Source organism: Pelophylax lessonae, assembly GCF_965119305.1.
Source record: "Pelophylax lessonae genome assembly, chromosome: 9".
NCBI lineage: Eukaryota > Metazoa > Chordata > Amphibia > Anura > Ranidae > Pelophylax > Pelophylax lessonae.
In genome coordinates this window covers 112471125-112495031 of record NC_138776.1, presented here as the reverse complement: position 1 = coordinate 112495031, position 23907 = coordinate 112471125, and the positions used below count along the sequence as shown (strand labels likewise).

The 23907-nt window shown below is 41.0% G+C and overlaps 1 protein-coding gene across 40 annotated transcripts in view; it reads right to left on the bottom strand.

Annotated features, from left to right (window-relative positions):
* ANK3 (ankyrin 3) overlaps window positions 1-23907 on the bottom strand; it is a 920123-nt gene that overhangs the window by 424298 nt on the left and 471918 nt on the right. For 8 of the 40 annotated variants that reach the window (XM_082268137.1, XM_082268139.1, XM_082268151.1 and 5 more), the window contains exon 1: window positions 12812-13369. The exons of 7 other annotated variants lie outside the window; for them this stretch is intronic. In XM_082268137.1, the coding sequence (XP_082124263.1) occupies window positions 12812-12925 (114 nt within the window). In that variant the 5' untranslated portion in view covers window positions 12926-13369. Of the gene's footprint in view, window positions 1-12811; window positions 13372-23907 lie in introns of those variants that run through there. 25 more of the 40 variants (XM_082268125.1, XM_082268165.1, XM_082268144.1 and 22 more) reach the window with 9 other exon arrangements.

Sequence of the window (23907 nt, the reverse complement as noted above, 5' to 3'; positions counted from 1 at the left end):
AGACAGTAGCTAGCTTCCACGGCTGCTGGCTTCCTTGGTCTCCCTTCCACTTCCTACCTCCTGTACCCAAATATTTGCTATTGATTATATTCACCAAGATAGGTGATCCCACGTACTAATCGCAAGCAGCTGGAAACGGCAGGCCAGAGCTAGCTACCACAGGAGAAATTGGGGGCAATTTATTTGCGATATATTTCTTGTGTTATGGCCATACTAGAAAACCTGCACCGAATTTATGAAAGCCTTACAACAGTTTTCCTTCTTTTTCTGGTGCATGTACTGTAACAAAGTCAGTTAGTTCTTAGGTGCAACACTTTTGGATTCTGGTACCATATCTGCAAAAAATACTCTATAAGAACTTTCTGATTTAAAAAAATATAAATATTAGATAAATATTCATATAAATTAATATTAATTAATTAAATTAATATTAATATAAATATAAATATAAATGTTAGATGTGCCAAAGAAGCAAAGTAAAAAAAACCTTATAAAACTGTAAAATGTATCAGAAGTAGAAAGATACCACAGCAGAGGTAAATACAGCGGTCATCCACTCTGTGATTTCCTCATTTTAAAGCTATTTAAAAAAGCCATATGCACAGCGACGCCTATGTTGCGCCAATTCACAACATTCTTAAGCCTGAACCAGGCTGTGACTCTTCACACAGCAGCTGTTACCTCTCTCTGACCACATGTGAATGGAGTTGCTGTTTAGGGAGACGGGAGAGGTAGACTCCAGCCTGGCAGCTGTAGGATATTCTAATACGCTGAGTTATTATCAATTAAGTGACTGTGTATATGTGAGGGTGGCAGGAAAACAAACCAGAGAGAGCTGGTCAGGGGACACAGTCACCATGATAGGCCTGCAATTGCAGCCAGAGCCACCAGGAGAGAGCCTGTCCCACTGCATAGTATACAGAGGTAACTGTAATTGGCTGCAGGGCAGCCTTGGAACTGTGAAGGACTGCTGGGAGCCTCTTGGAACCATGGGAGATATAGTCCCCAGGAGTGATTCTCTATTAAGTGGTGACCTGGATAGTAATACAAGAAGGAGAAGGAAGAATCTAGGGCTATAGCAGTTTCCCAAGGTGACTTATGGAAGGGGCTGCTGAGTCAGAAAAACTGCTGTTGCCAGAGCCCACCATGGTGTCAGAGGGAGAATGTGCTAATGTATTTGCACAGAAGCCACAGCTTTTGGAGAGATGCGGAGAGCTGGAGGAGAGGGTTTTGTGAGAGATTGCTGCTACTGAATCCATCGCCACAGGTTCTTGTCATCAGAGAGCAGGAGGAAGCTTCTTAACAGACTGCATAGTGATGATAGGCTGCTGGCCAGAACCTTCCTAAACTCCTCTCAAAGGGACAGCGCCACCCTAGCATGGGATCTAGTTTGGGGACTAACAACTTTTACTGTGGGATTCCAATAGATCTGAGCACTCCAAAGCATGACTCCCCAATGGCCCCAATGTTTATTATCACACAGTGTCTCAAGGACATTTTAGCTTCTACTACTACATTTAGTTATAACCCCCCTAGACATAGGGCTTAGGTGCATTAATATTTGGTCCTCTGATTGTTGGTAGCATTGCTCAGATTAGTTTATTCCTGTTTTCATATTGTTTACTTGTTGGGTATGTAGCCCAATTAATGCTCCTTTTCCAGCTGTGTGAGAGGGTTTGGCATTGTCAGAAGAATCATTGTCATCCAGAATCAGAGGTCTCATACATCAGCAACTCTTTTTCGAAGGTAAGCTCTACACTTTTATATTAAAACTGGAGAAAAGGAAAAAGAGGAGAGGTCTCCTGCTTTATTAACCAGATTCTTTGTACCATTTAAATCTGCAGCTTGATTATTGAGCTGGCTAACAAAGATACAGTATGTGATCTGTGCTGCTAAGTTGTTTCTAAAGATTCAAACTCTGTTGCTACATATTCCTTTTATTAAAGTGGAACTATAAGAAAAAAATATGGTGTTGGGAAGAAAGATCTCTGCATGCTTCTTCTCAGACCTGGTCTGGGTGTGTGCACAGCAGTTTATCCTTCTTTAACTAGCACACTGCTAATGGACTGAGAAGGTTGCCAGCATTGCTTAGAATTAGAGTAAGTAATGATCAGTAATATTACGGTAAATTTAGGTAGTTCTTACTACCGCCACTTTAACTTACTACCGCCACTTTTATGCCTGACGAAGGGGCATGCATGCCTCGAACGCTAGCACCACCCCGCTTCCGCCGGATGTGATGAGGGAGAAGCTGTGACGCCAACAGGACACCAGGAAGTGCCAGAAGCCACTGACACAGCCAGGACCCAGGGCTGTCTACACCTCTCCTGCCTCCCCTGCAGTGGATCGGATGACTTGCTGTAAAGCCTGCTTTCCTATCACTCATGTGAGTGCATTACCTTTTATGCATATATGTACAGCTTCCTGCACAGTGCTCTATCCCTGCCAGGCTAAAAGCTAAATGTAAACAAAAGGGTTGGGAATACAGCCTTCAATGACCATATTGGGAAATGATTTGTAACTGGGTGGGCACAGCCTGATGGGGAACTGAGAGAGAGTAACAGTGCACAGCTGTGGACAAAATCGAAAGTTGCTATTGGACTCAATAGTGACTTTGGAGCCACCCACTCCTGTGCGCCATCAATCAAAAGAGTAGTGGACCTCATAGTAAACTAGTCTCTCAGTTCCCGATCAGGTTCCACCCACCCCTAGTATAAAACTCCTCGGCCATGTGCCTCTCAGAATGAGAGAGGACAGGAGTGAGTGCACTGAGGTAGGTATATCACAAACACAAACCTCAACTGGGGAAAACCAATGATATCAGGTCTAACGGGTAAAATTGTCCAGGGTAGATAATCTGCAGCTGAATTGTCCAGGGAGACTGGACTACTGGAAATATGAACAACACACAACAATTTCAGTGCTAAAGTATCTACACTTAATTATCTCTATTGGCCTAATAGATACCAACTGTGTGTAGGTGAGATCAAAATGTTTCTGGTAAGATTTAATTGAATCAATCCATTGGTGTTTGATGTATAGCCCCCTATGGGAAGCCAGGGCCGGACTGGGCAAGCGGGATGCCGGGATATTTCCCGGTGGGCCGCCGGCCCCTGGGGCCGCTTTAAGATAGGGCCGCTTTAAGAATTGGGACCGGCCGCTTTAAGCATCAGGGCCGCTGTGATGACGGCCGCGGCGCTGCAGCCCGGCCCCCGCTGCGCTCCAGAGTGACGGTCCGATATACTCTACGTCAGCCGCTGTGAGCGGCATGACGTCACACCCGGCGGGGGCGGCTGCGCGGCGGTGGATCAACTGACTGGCTGCAAGACTGTCACGGCGCCGACGCCGATCCCTCCCAGCTCCTACACAGACGCGCCAGCAGCAGCATGATCGCAGGTAAGGTTACACTGAGACTGAAGAGTGATTCTAAACCCAGGAACAAAAATGAGATGTATGGAAACTTACAAGTCCATTAGATGTGGTGGTGGTTTGCCATTTTCAGGCTAAGATTACTAGTACAGACCAAGTATAGAAAAATACCTGTTGTTCTTGCTTTAAATCCAGTATTCTTTTTCCTATGCATTGTTCTGAAATTTCAGACTTTCTGTACCATATCCGCAGCCTCTGACCACCTCCTCCTGTACCATATCCGCAGCCTCTGACCACCTCCTCTTGTACCATATCCGCAGCCTCTGACCACCTCCTCCTGTACCATATCCGCAGCCTCTGACCACCTCCTCCTGTACCATATCCGCAGCCTCTGACCACCTCCTGTACCATATCCGCAGCCTCTGACCACCTCCTGTACCATGTCCGCAGCCTCTGACACGTCCTCCTGTAGTACCATGTCCGCACTTTTACCACTTTAACCAGCATTTGCTCTTATAAAGCCCTATATGCTTTCATATCTGTCTTATCTATTTATGATACACTCTTCAAATGTGTTTTAAAATACACGGTTTTCCATTTTATGAACAAGAAAACAATAGTGTTATGCTGTTGGGCTGGTATAATAATGCTATGGGGCTGGTATGAAATTATTTCCAGGGCTGGTTTTTATTCCCAGTCCGGCCCTGTAGGAAGCCCAAAATACCATGTGTGTAAAAATAGGCTTGGTCCCAACAATGTATGTAAATTGATGCAAAGGAAGCTTGACAGTCTGCAAGTAATGTTTATTTCCAGGCAACGTTGCCCAAGCATAAATAGACATTACTTGTAGACTATCAAGCCTCCTTTCTATCAGTTGACATACATTGTTGGGGCCCACCCTATTTTACACAGATGGTATTATGGGCTTCCTAAAGGAGCTATACATAAACACCAATGGACTGACTGAAAGCTTACCATCGATGGGCCTGTGATTATCATTGCTATAAGGAACACTGAGATCTCACCTACAAAAAATTGGTCTCCATCAGGCCGCTAAAGATTATCAGGTGTAGATTCTTTTGTGCTGTGCTTTGTGTGTGTTGTTCAAATTGCACGGAGGTAGGAGTGCCCAGTGCCCACCTTCCCGAGTGCAGACACAGACAGTGTATTTATCTATCTGTGACAAGTACAGGAATTGAGTGCAAGCACCGGCACGTACAGTGCTGCGACCCAGTGGTGTTCCAAGGAGTGTCTTGCGATGTATGCTAAGAGCAAAGATAAATGCATGTGAACCGCATATGAGCCATTTCAAACTTCAGATACTGTAATGGAGAGCCCTTCAACAATGTCCCACAGATAAACTACAAAAAACAACCATGTACGCGGACCCCAAGGTTGACAAGGTCCGAACACTTTAGGCATGATTACCTAAAGTGTAAAGTGAAATGATGTGAACCAGTAGAGTTTTTCTTTCACATGACTGTAAATTAAAGAAAGCACAGTCCTTAGTTGTTGCTTATTGACTGCAAGCTTGAGTCGAGAGTTTGGACGCGTAAGTAGAAGTTAGCATGCAACAACTTTCTGACACCAGAGGATAAGAATATATACGAACATCAGAGCGTTATAGTTTGATACCATAAGATAGCAGATTGATTTACACAAATGTATTTGACATTATACATCCCGTAACCTCAGGTTTAGCATTATACTTTTTAGATGCTCATTTCTGGTTTTGCATATTTCTAGTCATGGCAAACTGAAACTGATGACACCAAGGCTAGCATGATAAGTCTTCTGACACCAGAGACTGTAATGAAGCATAAAACACTGCATCAAGGCCCACTTTCTATTAACTTCCCTAGGCACCACTGTTTGTGAAAATAGTCCTGCTCATAGTGATGTCTGCAGAACAGCAGGCAAGTAGTTTGTTTTAAGAAAATCACAGTGTATACACAGGGTGAGAAACCATACCTGTCTTCTGAGTCAGCAGTATTCCTCTGTGATTATGCCTTATTACTAATGCATGAATATAAACACAGACCTAATGGAATATCAACTTTAAAGTGAGCCTTTGGCCAGGTAATGGACATTCAAGTATTTGCACATTCGTAACAGTAAAAAAATGCCATTACTGACATTTGCAGCTGCAGGCACCGTGGAGCTAATCATCCCTAAAATTCACAGCAGAAGCATCAACTGAAATGGTACAGGTCAGCTCTCTGAGCAGATCACCTCACTCTGCTTCCCCTCACACAGCATCTGCTCTATATTTGTATTACATGGATGAAAATCTGTCAAGTTATTACTGGGTGGGAAAACAGGGTGAGCTGAGCAACCAAGAGAGAAACTTGAACAACTTCAAGTCAATGTAGAACTATAGGCAAAACTTTTTTTTTTTTCATTTTAGATAGAGCAAGGGAGGGTTATAACCCCTGTAAGATTTTTTTTTTTTTTTTGCCATCTGTGTCCCATTGCAGAGATTTTCCTTCATTTCCTATCACATAGCCAAAACAGGAAGTGAGAGGAAATCCCTGAAAATTAAGGGAATTCCTTGGGGATCCCTAGGTCACCAGAACTACTGTCCCCATTGGCAGATTTCCTCGCTATTATTTTTCTAAGGACAACCCAAAATGTGGTATTTTCTTTTACTTTCATTTTCAATGATCAGGGTAAACAGGACAAAAAAGAGAGAGTGAATCTCATTAACGGGGGCACAGACAGCAATAAAAACCTAATAGGTGTTCTAATACTTGTCCATTCTATCTAAAACCTAAAAAAAGACCCTGCCTTTAGATGTATCTTAAGTTCTTTTGCTGAAAAAAATTTGAGCCTGCAGCTACAGAGGCCATTGACATTCTTTTTATTTTTATTACAAAAATTTAGATACAGAGTCCTTTTGCCAAACATAGTGAGCCACAAAATAAATAAATAGATGTACATGATACAATGGTTTCTAATGTTAACACCTCCTGTGAACATAAAATAAAATACATTCTAACAATCAACTACGGAGGTGTATGCGCTTAAAAACTAGTGAAAAGTGTACAGATTAAAAAATGTTTAAGGCTGCTTTTATACTGCTCCATTGCAAAAACACAGTAAAAACACATATGCGGTTTTCCCGGATTTCCAGTGCATTTTGCGCCTGTGAAAACAGGACAAGTGACTCAAAAAGTTCATAAAGCGCATCTGTGTGTGAGATTTTGGTGCATTGTCCATGCATTTCAATAGGGAAGTGTGTTTTTAGTGCATTTTTTTTTACAGCACCAAAAATGCCAAAAAATGCAGCAAGCAGGACAATGGTTATCCATTTTTCCTTCACTTTTGGTAAGGCAAAAACGGAAGAAGTATTGATTAGTGTGAAAAGGCCCTAAGGTAGTGTATTAAGCTAATGATGGGGGTACATGACTTTGAGGGTACAACAGCCATAAATTACACTCTCTAGCGAAATTAGCCCTTAGGCCTAAATTATAAGCTGTCATTCTTTCATATACAGTTTTCATCAACCTTCTGATGACTTGTCAGGTTTGGAAATAGATTTCCCTTCAATGTCTTTGCTATCTAAAGTCTGACTGCAAAATATATATTCATAGAAAAAGGTTTCAAGATTGAGTGAACCTGATCTCTGTCAACGCCTAGAAGTGCCAATTATACAGAGGGAGTTACAAAATTACCAGTAGAACATAAGATCAGTTGGCATACTGAGTTCCAATAGCTTTTCAAGCATTTACACTGCCTTAAAGCGGAGTTCCACTCTGAAATTTTTTTTTTCTAAAAATACCCCCAGGACAGTCAGGGCTAGTGCATTTAAGCAACGATAGCCTCTGAACTGTCCTGTTTCACTTACCTTTTAGAAGAAATACTTACCTTGAAAATGTCTTGTCCAGCGCTGCCATCTCAGGTGTGGGCAGCTGAAGCCGGAGTGTCCTCTTCGGTGTCCTTTTCATTGATGTCGGAGTCCAGAATGCCCTGCACTGGCCCTGCTCGTCACCTCGGGGGAAAGGTGCATCATCCCTGCATAGCTTCTGGGCATGCCCAGAAGCTGTTCAGCAGGGAATGATGCCCCTGCCCCAGGAAGTGCCGAGCAGGGCCGATACAGGCGCATTGACTCCTGGGATAAATTACGCTCATCTCCCAGGAGTCAATGCGAGGAGGAAGTGACCGCGTGGGCCGTGTCCGCAGAGGGAGAAAGAGGAAGGAAGGTAAGTATATTTTCACTAAAAACAAGGTAAGTGAAAAAAAAATGTAATTATCCAATTCTTTTTCAGGTTCATCTAAGCTAGCGGACTGTGAAAAAATAATTTTCAGGGTGGAACTCCACTCTAAATTGTGCTGTAAGATGCCTGTGTTGTAGTAAAAGGAAGAAAGGGTTGATTTATAGGAATAGCAGAAGAAATGGGGTATAAAGGTATGCTGTGTCTGCGTACTGCCATTGTTTGTAACAGACACCAGCGTTTCAATAGAAAGGATGGTTGCACACCAATTAATTAATATTTATGTAAAATAATAATATTGGTCAGTGTTGTTGTCATATGGAGCAGTGGTCTCCAAACTGCGGCCTGGGGCCAGGTGTGGCCTTTTGCCTACTTTTGTCCGGCTCTTGGGGCACTATTTCCTCCACTGATACCAACAATGGGGCATATTTCCCCCCACTGACACCAATAAAGGGGCACAATTCCACCAAATGACAAATAATGGGGTTGAAATTCCTCCCAATGACACCAACAATTGGGGCACAATTTCTCCCAATGACACCAAAGACGGGGCATGATTTTTTCCAGTGGCACCAACGATGGAGTACAATTCCTCCCAATGACACCAATGATGGGGCAGAATTACTCCCACTAAAACAAACGATGGGGCATTATTTTTCCCCACTGACTTCGGAATCTTTTCTACTCCCACTGGCCATCCTAAAGTCTGAAGGACAGTAAACTGGCTCTTTGTTTAGAATGTTTGAAGACCCCTGATATAGAGTATATAAACTGATCACCCAATGGTATAACTTTCTGACCAGAGTTTAAAAACAATCTCCTCTATCCTCAAGTTTGGTTACCTTACTGCACAAGGATCAAAATAGTTTTAACAGAGATGATATTGGTTGCAAATGTTAAGGCAAGTATAGGACAGTCCTGAACAAAATAGAACTCAAATAATTGAATGCAAAACCCACACAAAGAGGAGAAGTAACTATCAGCCCACTGAGGAATGATCATTGGATTTCCTTTGAACAGTGCTTTACATTGTAGTGCCCTAATATATAGAAATACTTCTAACTACAGTGCCTGGTTATGATGGATCCTGCAGAACAGTGTTTTCCAGCTTGAATGACGTACGTATGACTTTTAAAAGCAACTTACTAATATCCAAAAGTTTTACCATGTACTAAAAACTCAAGCCTGTGTACAGAATGCCAGGGATGGGTCCTGGTAGGCAGGTATATTTTCCCATTACTTGGGTTCTATTCCCTTTAAGGAGTATGATAAGAGATGTCTTTGAGTACTCAGGTGTAGGTGAGGGGTTCTGGGGTAGTCTGGTTGGAGAGGAGAGGACCGATTTGCAGTTCTCTCAGGATTAGTAACTCCTCCTTTGGGACCCAGAATTCAAAGGCTCAGAGAGATTTTGGGTGGGAAAGAGGCTCCAACCCTGATTACTGAGACTTTGGTCCCAAAAGGGTTAATCTGCCTGCATGGGAGACTTTAAAAGGAGAAGGAAAGAGTCAGCACTTGTCAGTGACGTAAAGTGGAGTAGCTCACAGCTGTGAGAAAGTGTGGTCTATCTTGTGACTGTGACCTTGTTGAGCTCCTGCGGCTTTTCCTGTACCCTGAAGCAGACGGGAACCTCACCCTATGTGTAGGACTGGTATACTGGCTGTGAGCCATAATACTGTTTTTAGTATACCAGAACTATGGACTTTTTGTTTTTGCATAGCTGAAGAAAGTGGTTTTATTTTACAGATTTTGAAGAAACAGTAAAGACTTTTACTTTTACAAAAGGCTGGTTGGTGATTCCAGGCTCTCCATAATACACTTGTCATAACAGAAGATGACAGAAGTAACAACTGAATCTATCAGCATATACAAGCACTGGTTGGGAACCAATGCTATAGAATGTACATTTCCTGGAGGGCCCTGAGACAACCAGCTAACCCGTATACATGTATACTAACAACTGGTCATTCAGAATGAAATCAGTAAAACATGTATCCTTTTCTTCCATTACTTAAAATATGCTTTCCCCTTTGGATGACCAACATTGCATTACCCTGGGAAGACTGAAAGCAACTCCAAAGATGTATTGTTACATACCTTGGCAGACCTATACACAGACTGGCAGCATTTCAAGAGTCATCAGGGAAGAAAATGTAAACTGCACATCTACAAGCTAGAACCTAATAATAACAATATTATATAATAGGGATAGTGTCGTATTTAAAGGGCAAACAAGACACCTGTAGAAAACCTGCAAAAGACTAAACATTTCTGGTACTGTACATGAACATACATCTAGAATGTATATCTGTTAGGACAGCATAAGGGGACAAATCAAGAACATAGCCATTAGCCATTCTTCTGTTCCAGTCTGCTTTGCCAACTACTTTAATTTTACCATCACCCCATGTAGCTCAGATAATATTGTTTTACCTAAGTTTGCAAGTGAATTCTTGGTATATAGGAAGTACACAGAACACCTCTTCTGATTGGATACTAGAGGAGCTACACTGTGTAGAAAGAGGTGCGCTCTTTAATGTAAAAGCTAAAAAGCAATGTAAACTATGTTAGAGGGCCTAATAGCTATAAATGTACGATTCAAATAATATATTACCTTCATCACATAAATTGCATTATATGACCATAGCAGGCCTGGTAGTGTAACAGCAGTTAACATAAAGCCATATATTGAAAAAGCATGGTCATGCAATCTGTAGTAAGTCAATGCACAGAATGGTGGACAATAGAAGACTAATTACCTCTAGCGAATGGAATAAGAAAAGTCAACACCTTACTAAATGTACTACCGAGACAAGAAAGTGCTGATCTGTATACTGTAAAATAAACCACACCCTACATTTTACTTTATCCTAAGTGTGAGTGAAATGGGCTCTTACAGTATCTATTTGCACTCCAGGGTTTAAATACATCCTTTGACAAACACTTTGTTAATGTATCGCAGTTGAAGCACTTAGGATGCAATACCTCAGCAATGCATCTTGAAATGAAATTTTCACATCTAACAAGGGAAAGGCTTATATAACAAGGCACAGAACAATGCGCAGAGCAGAGGAACCTATACAAACCAACTGGAATTCATTTTTAATGCCTTCATTTCAGACTGTTCTACAGTGATGGGTGCTGAAAACCGATTGGATGCTGTGCATTATTACATATCATCGCTCTCCTGTCCAACATTACTCAGGACGTACAAAATATAAGCATGACTTCAGTAATAACCAAACCATCAGCTGAAATTATTTTATCTAGAAAATGTATACGTTGTCCATTTTGCATATATGTAGACAGTGTAAGCTCTTTTTTGATTGTGCTTTGTTTGTAGGCCCGACATAGACACACATGATCAAAGCTCTTTTGAAAGGACAAAGGCAATATACAGGACAATGTATACCCTTTCAAGTCTCACTCCCCCTCAAGATTGAGGAGGTGGTCTTATGGTAATAGAAAACATTCCTAGGGAATAGAAACAGCCAGTTTTGATCTCCACTCTGTCTCCAAAAGCTTGTGCTTCCGTTGTTTTCCAATATACCCAAGTATGTACAATGTGCGTATTAAAGAATACCACTAAAACAGCCAAATCACCATTTACTGCAGAGATACCTCTAGCATGGATAATATGCGTGTAACAGCAAACATTTTACAAATATACACTGTCTGCCTGCTACATAATGCTGCTAAACGCAACCTCCATGATGTATACTACCATATAAAAAATATAATAGAAAAATTAAAAAACACCACTGATTTGGCAGAGACTCAATTACTTTACTAGGAGCTGTCCAAAATGTGATTGCTGAAGCTCATTGTCACTGCATCTAAGACCAACACGTGTACAGTATGCGTTCTGTATGAATTCCAAGGGTATCAAGACACAATCATAGATCAATCAAGCAATATATGCGCAGTTTAAGTCGTTTCTATCGTAGGAACCATTGTACTCTCTAAACTGCTGGTATTCCCACTGTGCATTTTTAATGTGGTCAACATCCGGATTATACATATGGAATGCTGTGAATACACAATGATCCACCACAATCACCCACCAGTGATACCTTATCATGTCAATTACAGCAATACAGTCATTTGGCCTTTAACACACTGTTCTAACAAAGCCTGCTGGTTAACTTCAAAAGTATATGCACTGTATGCAATATCCATTGTCAACACCTATAGTGGCTTCTTCATTATGTCTTTGATAACAATAGGTAATTGTTTCCTATGAGGGATATAACAGTGTAAACAAAAGACTGACAAGCAGTTTGGTGCTTTATGTGACATACCAAGGAGGATTCTCCTTTACTGCAGCAAATCTACATGTCACTGAAAGAGCTCATGCATCAATGCTCACAGAAAATTAGGATTATCTGTCCTTTAGGGAATATCACAAAGGATCATAAAAAAAAAAAAAAAACAGAAGGCCAAAAAAAAACAATAGCGGCAAGCTCCTTTGCTTAGTCTTCGGGCCTTTGGTCAATATTTATTAATTGCGACTGATGAGAGTGAAAACGGTTCTGGGCCTTATCTACAAAACTGGAGGGCAGTGGATATATCTAATTCTCTATGGGAACATGCATTTTAATTGCCCTTTGTCCCTGGCTGTGAAGGCGATATAAGCAAAGCAAAAGGCACGGACGAAATGTTGGATGTAAAAAAATACTGAATTAAATGAATAATGGAATAATGGTGCTGGAAAAATTGGATATCGCAAATATTAAAGTAATATTAGGGAATTAGGTCACACAACCTGATATGAAAACTAAAAATCAAACAAGATATGTGAATAAATATATATACATACACACACATATATATATATACATACACACATATATATATATATATATATATACACACACACATATATATATGTATATATATATATATATATATATATATATATATATATATATATTATAGTATGCAGACATTATATATCATGGTAAACATTTTTTTTTTTTTTCTGGAAAAGCATGTTGGGTAATTTGTACAAATAAACATGGAAGCTGAAGCAGTTAGCCAGAGAAGTGGGAACAAAATTGTATATCCCATGAAGAAGACTGACGTGTACAGAGGACAAACACCCCCTGCACCATTACTGCAGCAGTCAGTACCAGTGAAATGTGGTCCAGGGTTTCAGAGCAGCCTACGCTTGGTAGTGCACCTGTAAAATAAACATACAGCATTCCACTTGTCATAGGCAGAAAGGATACCTTTTTCTTTCGATCCCTAGAGCGCTTCCTGTGCCTTCTTTTCTCCTTAGCTTCCTCCTCTGCATTAATTTCCAGATCCCGGTTCTTCTTCAACTGGGATGCTGCATGAGCCATTGTGAGAGAGAATATCCCATGAAAAGCACCCTAGTATACCTTAGTGCACCTTCTTATCCAGATTCACAGTGAGGACTCCAATAAATGGAGTGATACAGCAGGGAAGCCAGTACGCAGGCTCAGGATGAGGAGGGGAACCATGGACAGATCCAGTGCTTACATCTCTTCCATCACCTCCAGTCCAGTACCTGAAGCCTCCCCTGTCATTGTTATGTATCAGTACAATGAGAGAGAGAGAGAGAGAGAGAGAAAAAAAAAGACAGCTGAAGCAGTGTGTGCTGCTTGACGGCACTATCCCCCTGCCACCAGCTGGAAGTGTCTAAGTGATCCCAGTAAAGGGGGATTGCTCCTAATGATGCTTCTATGCAGAAAAACAGTCATGTGGAGCTGCACATGCAAACACACAGTTTTCCAATCTGCCTCCCAGCCCAGGCTCTGGGGGCAGCTGAAAGAAGCACAGTGTCATCAGCATAAGACCAGAACGTGTCCTCTGCACAAGTCTATGAACCCAGGATACAGTGCAGGCTCCCACTTTGAAAATAGCTGCTGTTGCTGCTGATGAGGAAGGCAAAATAAATAAATAAAACAAGAGGGAAAAAAAAAAATCATTTTGCCACACAGCCCCCAAGCTGCATTATGCAGAGCACAATGTGAGAGGAGGTTTTTATTAACACAGTATGTGCATAGCACGCTGCCTCACTCTACAATGAAAACACATTCATAAATGGTGGTGGGATTAAGACCTTTTTTTCATAAATGAACACATGCAACATACAGTTTGCCACTACAATTTAAAAAGATATATTTACATGTGTGTATATATAGATCTAATGTGAGCATTCATACTCAATAAAATAATTAAAAACAATACATAACATTTGTGACGTTACATGACATAATACAAAATATGACATACATGAAATATTAAAAAATACAAATTACATTTTTTTTTTATGCAATTAATTTTTCAGTAATCGTACAATAAAAAAAATAATAATAAAAAAAGAAAACATTTTTTTCTTTTTTTTTGTAGTATGCAAAAAAAAACTATATATATATATATATATATATATATATATATATATATATATATTTTTTTTTTTGTAGTATGCAATGAGTCCTAAAGGTCACATAGCATATGGTAAAAAAAACAAAAAAAAACAAACAGAATTAGAGAACTTTTTCTTCCTTTTTTTTCCCCAATCACTCTTAGATGGCTATGGATTAATGAGTTGCACTGAGATCTCTTTCCATCACTTCAATATCTATTTACCTCTTCAGTATCTGCAGATCTTCAGATCTAATGTGAGCATTCACACTCAATAAAATATATATTTTTTTTTTTTTTTGTTGTTTTTTTTTTGTAGTATCACAAAGCATATGGTAAAAAAACAAAAAACAAACAAACAAAATTAGAAAACTTATTCTTCCTTTTTGTTTTTTTTTTTCTCAATCACTCTTGGATGGCTATGGATTAATGAGTTGCACTGAGATCTCTTTCCATCACTTCAATATCTATTTACCTCATGACACAACATTTGTGACATTACATAACATAATACAAGATATCACACACATGAAATATTAAAAAATACAAATTATATTTTTTTTGTAATGTAATTGATTTTTCAGTAATCGTACAATTAAAAAAAAAAAAACATTATATATATATATATATATATATTTTTTTTTTTTTTTTTTTATTTTGTAGTATGCAATAAGCCCTTACAAAGCATATGGTAAAAAAAAAAAAAAAAACAAACAAACAGAATTAGAAAACTTTTACTCCCCCCCCCCCCCCCCCCAATCACTCTTAGATGGCTATGGATTAATGAGTTGCACTGAGATCTCTTTCCATCACTTCAATATCTATTTATCTCTTCAGTATCTGCAGCTTTTGAATATTCATCGTGTGAACTAAAATAGCAGTATTCTAGCCCTGGAGCAGAAGCTATTATTGGAGCATACACAGAAAAAGAAAATAAAAATAAAAGAGCCAATAATTGTCAATAATTACATAAACATGCCTAAAAACAAATCTAGATTTATTAGCAATACAGTTCTACAATAGTGATGGTGGCAAGTTACAGATAAATGACTGCTCCTGTTTCCATAGAACAGTCCTCATCTTTTTTATTTATTTATATTTTTATTATTTAACAGACACACGATCACGATCAACAGAGCTCAGACCATTCCACTTTTCATTAGGAGTGGGCATACCATCATGTCATCCCTGAGCCTGGTTAATCTCTGCTTGGTTGATCCAGATGTCAGCGTATACGTAACACTAGACCAATAAAACCTTCTAATATGCATGTAGCAGTAACTGGTTTATCTAAATGCTTCTAATCCAGATGAAAAATTGATTTTACCAACTGGTAAGCACCAACTAGGTCAGGCTTTATACAAAAACAAGTTAAAACAGAGAAAGCAAGCAAAAGAAAAAATATATATAAAAATGGTAAATATAAATATTTATCAAGGCTTTGCAAAATGGAAAAACATTGTCTATCCCTCAGGCTAGGTTCATACTAGTGCAGCTGCGATTTTAGCCCATTTTCAGTGTAGTTATGTAATGTGAATTGGTTGCGTTTTTGATACTACTGCATTTTATGTTTGGGGAAGGAGACTGGATGCTGGTTGTTAGCAGCCTTAACAACCTGCAAAAATGCATCAAAAAAGCATGTACATGCGTTTTTGGTGTGCTTCCACTTTCCATTGAAGTCTATGGGGCCAAAATTATGTTGCAATCGTCCCAAAGTAGCACCGCACCTTTTTTCAAAAATACATCACGCTGGGCTGCATTGATGTAAACAGGCACCATAGAGAATAATGTGATATTCATTGTCATGTGACTCTGTGCGTCTCAAATTGCATCTGAAATCGCATTAGTGTGAGCAAGGCCTAATTAGTTTGTAACCCTCATACAAAAAAGAAGGTAATAAAAAAAAAAAATTCTTATATGTATACAAATAAGCATGTTGCTGGAAATGCAGTTTGAGGCCCAATATAATGTTTAGCTCTGATGCACAGGAGCACGTATTGCCAACTTTCTACAGTAAACACATAAGACTCATTTCACAGGGCTAACACATCAGGATAAAGAGACTCCTTTTCAAAAATGTGTTAGGTATTTTCAGCTCCAATAATATTTGAAAACTGCAGTCAGTTACAGTCCCTGCAAAGGGCCCCAGGACCCTTCTGTATTGACCTTTTGAATAATCGTTTTCCGCGCCTTCCTACTCCAAAGCTGGCACTGAAATGATGGTTACGTCCCTCCTCCCTAGGCATGTGACAGTAGTTGGGCTTGGGTATTGGCTGGCAGACCCAAGCAGAGGGCAAAGTCCTCTGTACCCAGAAGTGACAGTTATTGTGGATGGAGGAGGAAGCCTAGGCTTTGGGTCACACATATCACCATTGGGTACTAACTCAGTAATCTTCTAAGCCAGTGATGGCAAACCTTAGCACCCCAGATGTTTTGGAACTACATTTCCCATGACGCTCATGCACTCTGCAGTGTAGTTGAGCATCTTGGAAAATGTAGTTCCAAAACATCTGGGGTCCAAAGTTTCGCCATCACTGTTCTAGGGTATAGTCTTGAACTTCCAAGCACACAAAGGCAAGCAGATACCTCTCTGTAAAGGAAAGATTTAAAGGGCATCTATGGTCAGACTGTAAAATAATTATATTCATTTCCACAATGTATTTCAGTAAATTCTAGACTACTCCCTGGAGTTTGTAAACTTGCTTTGAGAAGATCCCTACACATTTACTTCCATGAATTCTGAGACACGTATACACACTATGTCCTATTTGGGGGCACTTCTGGGTCACACATTTCAAAGAGCCGCCCTTCTGAACCACAGATGTACTGAGGAGTTTCAGGAGACGGAGTCAGTACCAGAATCTCTGCAAGCAGGCAACAAGGTACTATGGGACTTATAGTCCTTAGAAATTGAAAGTAAACAGCATAGGAGAAGCTGCAAAGCATGCTGGGAATGAAATTAATTGTGGAAGGAGATGGCCAGCAGACAGGCAGAACTCTCATGTAAAAAATTATTCAAAAACTGCACTAGTGTCAATGATATTTTTAAGCATATGTGACTAACATCAGCGACTAAACTATGTGATTTAACCACAGTCCAAAATCCATTATAGCAAAAAAAAAACCAGCTCGTTAATCAAAAAGTGAATAAGACTCAATAATCATTGATCAAACAATAGTAAAAAATTTGTGATAAGATATAAATAAAAAGTAAAATGTAAAAAGTCCATGTGAAAAAGTAGTAGTGTAGAAATTCTTCCAAAAAATGTTATTCATTAGTGATTCCATTAGGGATTCCAACACCGAAATCTGTAGAAGATCCTTCAGTGACACCCAACACGTCAGTTAAAATAGTTTAAAAGTGCACTTAAAATCTGCATTTAGTAACTAGACTTGTTAAAATAATCTCATTGCCGGCAAAAGAAAGGAACAATCCACCCGCTCTTCCGGGGTCAATGTGGATGCGGCTACATCAGCACGTATCCTCGGCAGGAGTCTGGGACCTTAGGAGGGCATATCTATCCCCATTATCCCACTGAGGGTTACTATTAAAGGTAGTGATAGAGGGTCAACAGGATCTGATAAGCGTCCCTGTTACCTGAGGTGTTGGGTGTCACTGAAGGCGCTTCTACAGATTTTGGTGTTGGAATCCCTAAAGAATAATATTTTTTTGAAGAATTTCTACTAGTGATGGACCGATATCGTTTTTTCGTTGCCGATTCCGATATTTTGGCCAATGCATAATGGTATCGGCCGATATTGACCGATATTTTCGTACATTTTTAAAAAAAAATATTTTTTTATTTTTAGCACTTGAAGGTACTGTTGTGGAGGGATCTGGGGGTCTAAACGACCCCAAACCCCTCCTCTGCACTTAAAAGCATTCAAAACGCCAAGTTTGGCTGTTTTGAATGCTGTCATTTTTTTTAATCTGGCACGAGTACCCGGAAGTGATGTCATGATATCACTTCCGGGTTTTACATAAAGACCCGATCAGAGCCGAATGCGGCTTTGATCGGGTCTTCGGCAGCAGTGCAGGCTGGTTGCCCGGGTCTCCCAGTGGGACGGGAGACACGGGCGAGACGTGGAAAGCGGCGGGAGGGGGGTGACATCCCCTCCCGCTCCTTGTAATGACAGCCGAGTGACTTCTTAGCCGCATCGTTGTCATTACAAGACAGCCGACTGTCGGATATGGACAGCGGTACCGGGGTGATGCCTCTAGCTGCAGGCATCACTCCGATACATGCACTTTCCCGAAATATCGGGACCTCAGGAGCCAATTCTGATATATCGAGGAAAGTGAATATCGGCCCCCGATATATCGGCTTTGCCGATAATCAGTCGATCCCTAATTACTACACTACTACTTTTTCATATGGACTTTTTTACATTTTACTTTCGATTTGATATCTTGACAGCTTTTTTGCTATAAAGAACTCATATCATAAAAGGAGATTTTTCAAGTAAGCTTATATTTGCATTGTGAGAAATCTCTATTGTTGTATATTTACTACAATGCTGATGTTAGAAAATGAAAGTGTATCCTGTGACCATAGAACTCCTTTATTACTTCCCATCCTGCTACCCTAGTCACCAATACTCGCTCTTGCTTTAATTTATGGGCAGACAGTTTTCCAATTTTTTTTTATATGCTTATAAAATAAATAGTACTACAAGAAATGTGGTTACCACTGGTACACTGGGAAGAGACTGCGGAGGCATATTAGGCGAAATGTTGTAGAATGATGCAACGTAGTGAGAATGTACCTTGTTATTCCTTGACGAATCTTAGTGTTGGTTTACACTAGTGTGATTTCTGATACAACTTGAGTTGCACAGAATCGCATGACAAGGGAAATCACATTATATTGAATAGTTGCCCATTGAATGGTGCCCATTCTCTTCAATGCAACTCAGCCTTGTGTGATTTTTTTAAAAAGGTTTCTGTGCTACTTCGGTGTGATTCACAGTATGACTTGGCCTCACAGAATATGCAAAAACACAGCCAAGTCACATTAAAGTTGCACAACAGCATTAAAAATCGCAGCAAAATTGCATCACAGTAGTGTGAACCGAGCCTTACAGTATCAAACTCTTGAACAGAATGTTACTACTGTGTGAACAAATCCAAAGCTACAGTGCAACCAGTGGCGTCTCCAGCTTTCATATTTGGGGGGGCACATGGGGGGACAGGGACAAAAGTAGGGGGGCCGACGATAAGAGGTCTTACAAATTCACCTTTGTTTTGTACCATGCAATTTGGTGCGGGCAAACATTTGCGAACTGCATTTGGAGTTTCGCCAACTTTCGATTGACACCAGTTGCCGAGGGCAAATGGAGTGTGTCTTGCACTCCAAGATCACACAGGAACACACAGCTTGTTCCTGTGGGATTCATGTATGGACATAGTGTCATACCACACTGGACACATTTGCCCCCCTTCCTTATTTGACAGCCACATACACAAAGACCCCACCCAAACTCAGAAATCACACTGCATTACATACAGCATAAAAAATATCAAGCCAGTACACCAACACACCCTTTGAAATGGTGTTAAACCTAGAAACAAAAATGTAATACAGTATATTGCAGATTGCTAATCCATAGAAGTGGTCGTTTCATTCGTTTTCTTTTTGGAGGCTTTTTTTCCTTTATTTCATCTGGTGATCCAGCCACCAATACACTTCCTATCTTGGGGTGTGTCCACTCTGGATGGAGGAGCAATGATGCCATGCTTGGACAGCAGCATTGTCAATCTGGGGGAGGGTAGTGCTAAGACGGCCATAAATGGACTGAAATTCGTCCAGTTCAGTAGGGACTGGCTACAGGGCAGCCATCAGAAATTTTGGGGCCCCTTACAGAGCTTTAGGCCTGGGCCCCCTGGGAACTAACAACCAACATTCCCCATGGCCAGCCCACTTGCCTTCCCATCCCCACCCAGAATTATCCACATCCCCCGCCAAAAATAATCAATCCCTTTCCACAATGTATCCTCCATTTCCACTCAGAATTATCCGCATCCATTTCCACAATGTATCCCCCATCCCCGCCCAGAATAATCTATCCCTTTCTACAATGTATCCCCCATCCCCACCCAGAATAATCTATCCCTTTCTACAATGTATCCCCCATCCCCGCCCAGAATAATCTATCCCTTTCTACAATGTATCCCCCATCCCCGCCCAAAATTATCCGCATCCCTCTCCACAATGTATCCCCCATCCCCGCCCAGAAATATCGGCATCCTTTTCCACAATTTATCCCCTGTCCCCGCCCAGAATAATCCATCTCTTTCCTAATGCATCCCCCATCCTCACATTGAATTATCTGCATCCCTTTCCACAATATATCCCCATCCCTGCCCAGAATTATCTGCATCCCTTTCCACAATGTATCCCTCATCCCCGTCAAGAAGAATCAATCCCTTTACATAATGTATCCCCCATTCCCACACAGAATTATCCACATCCCTTTCCACAACGTATCCCCATCTCTGCCCAGAATTATCCGCATCCCTTTCCACAATGTATCCCCCATCCCCACCTAGAATCCTGGAGAGGGGTGGAAGGGTGGATGATGCTGGGTGGGAATGGGGATACATTGTGGAAAGAGATGGATAATTCTGGGTGGGGATGGAGATACATTGTGGAGAGGGATGGATGAATCTGGCCTGGGTGGGGATGAGGATGGAGTTCCATTGTGAAAATAGCTGAGGATGATTCTGGGTGGGGATGAAAGTTACATAGTGACGGTGAAGGAGCTCTCCACAATGTAACTCTCATCCCAAACCAGAATTATCCTCAGCCATTTTCACAATGCAACCCCATCATGCCAGCTTGTCTGGTGTCCGTGTCCCATTTTGAGGAGGCCAATCAACAGCACAGCCAGCACAGCAGTAGCACGTTGCTGCACACACAACTCGGTCAGTGACTTACCCTCCATGCTGCTATCTCATTTCTGCTCCATGCACCTACGAGAGTCGGGGCCACTTCTCCCATTGACCAGCTGACCACACCCTCATGCCCGAGTGCTGCTCAATCAGACGGTACCTAACTATTCTTGCAGCAGCCAGCTCTGCCTCTGCAGGGAATAAAACGAAGTGGAGCGAGCTGGTGACATGTATTACGGTAGCTCTCTCCCACAACCCGTGCACACAAACCCCCCACCTCCCCCATTAAAGGAGGGGTTTTGTAGGGGGGCCGGTGCTGGCAGTGAAATGAATCCCAGTGGGAAGGGGGTGCGGGCTGGGCCCCTTTGGAAGCTTGGGCTTTTGTTGAATGGGAATGTTGGAAAACTTTTGTTGACCAGCAGCTGCAGCCGCTGGCGCTGATCAGTGTATTCTGACAACAAAGGATTCCCGCTCCTGCTCTTTTTTGGGTGACAAGATCCACATGATTTTTAAAGTTGCATTTTACTGCAGCGCAATTCTGTTGCATGACTATTGCAGCAAAATTGGCACCCAAATGCAGGTGGTGCATTTTGCACCCACTGGCATGCGATTTGAAAGCAGCTACCACATCTAAGGATTGGTAAGTTACAATATATCACATTTTTGGATTTATTACTGCTTTAAAGCTTCTTGCACATGAGCGCCTAAGCCAAATCAATGAAAATTCTGGCATTTTTTCTCCTACATGAATGACATGAATGGCTTTTGTGTGGCTGTACTACATATATACTGTAGTACTCACATAAAAGCGAGTATAGCATATAGGTGTATGCATAAAATAGAAGACATGCTATTTTATGCATTTGTCGTATGCTATATTTATGTATATGATAGCACCACCGAATACCCAGAGCACAGTAGGGAAAAGCAATACATGTCTATGGGAGGACTGTCCAGGTGGGGATGGGGTGAAATTTTCTTTGAACAGGCAGCTATGTGCAAATGACTTTTTTTTTTCTTCTCACACATATTCACATATTTATTCCTCTACAATGTGAATGTACCTGAATGGTGTATTTTTCTCTCTTGTTCTCCCTTTTTTTTAAATCTCTGTAAGGCCCCTTTCACACACGGTCCGTTCAGTTCATCAGTACAGTCACGTCAAAATGTATCAGTTTTCCATCCGTTTTTCATCCATTTTTCATCCGTTTTTTTTTTTTTTACATCCACTACCAATTCAAAAACGGATGAAAAATGAACCGTTTGTCCGTTTACATCCGTTTTTCATCCTAAGGCCATCCTAAGGCCCCTTTCACACATAGGTCCATTTGTCCGCTTTTCATCCATCCGTTGACGGATGAAAAACGGACATCAATGCATCTCTATGTAAAAATGGATGACAACGGATGATCATCCGTTAACATCCGTTTTCATCCGCTTCCGTCAATGTCCGTTTTTTGGACCAGATGAATGCCCTATTTTTCATCTGTCAAAAAAACGGATTGGATGAAAAATGGATGTAAACGGACAAACGGTCCGTTTTTCATTCGTTTTTGCATTGGTAGTGGATGTAAAAAAAGGATTGAAAACAGATGAAAAAACGGATGAAAAAACTGATGAAAAAAATGGATGAAAAAACTGATGAAAAAACGGATGAAAAACTGATACATCTTGACGTGACTGAACTGATTAACTGAACGGACCGTATGTGTGAAAGGGGCCTAAGGGTCCTTTCACACGAACGATCCGATCAGATCCACCTGTCAGTTTTTTAGGCGGATCTGATCGGATACCCCATGCATCCCTATGGGGCAGCGGATGTCAGCGGAGACATGTCCGCTGCACCCACTGCCATCCGCATCTGATTCTGTCCGTGAAATCCGGGTAAAATAGGGTATTTTCCATCCATCAAGGGGATTGGATGGGATCGGTCCGCTCTCATCCGATTCCCCCATAGAGATGCATGGGGCTCTGACACCTCCCTCTCCGCACACAGAGCGGAGAGGGAGCTGTCACCTGCCTGCTCAGCAGGAAACTGTGTATCGATCCCCCGCTGAGCAGCACGGATCTGCCTACGGAGGCGGACCGTGTGAAAGAAGAGACCTCACTTGGAGTATTGTGCGCAGTACTGGAGGCCATATCTCCAGAAGGATATAGATACTCTAGAGAGAGTTCAGAGAAGAGCTACTAAACTAGTACATGGATTGCAGGAAAAAACTTACCAGGAAAGGTTAAAGGACCTTAACATGTATAGCTTGGAAGAAAAAAGAGACAGAGGGGATATGATAGAAACTTTTAAATACATAAAGGGAATCAACTCGGTAAAGGAGGAGAGCATATTTAAAAGAAGAAAAACTACCACAAGAGGACACCGTTTTAAATTAGAGGGGCAAAGGTTTAAAAGTAATATGAGGAAGTATTACTTTACTGAGAGAGTAGTGGATGCATGGAATAACCTTCCTGCAGAAGTGGTAGCTGCAAATACAGTGAAGGAGTTTAAGCATGCATGGGATAGGCATAAGGCTATCCTTCATATAAGATTTTTTTTTTTTTTTTTTTTCAATAAGGTGCTTTATTGAATTCAAATGAAAAAGTACAAAAATAACCGTAAAATAACATATCAAGTAAAGCGCCATAAACATTAGTGAAATGATATACATCTAATGAACGTGGTACAGGAATGTACATAAAAGTGCAGCTTGTATAAACCTAGATGTACATCAAAGCAATCTGAATAAAGACATTTGGGGTGCAGACCCAGGGCCCACACCAAGGGGCCAAAGCCCAAGGTAAAGAGAGATAGAATATAAAAGAAAGAAAGGAGAAGGAGGAGAAAGGAGAGAGTAAGAAAGGAGGGGGATGGGAGAGTAAGGAGGGGGAATTGGGGGGGAGTACACAAAGGAAATGAGTGAGCTCAGATCTTGTCAGTGGGTGGAGTATAACCTCAAATCAATCAACTAACTAATGAGTAGTATTCTTTGTATAGTCGGCGGATAGCGTAAATACTACCCATGGTCTCCAAATTTCATGAAAAGCTGTGCA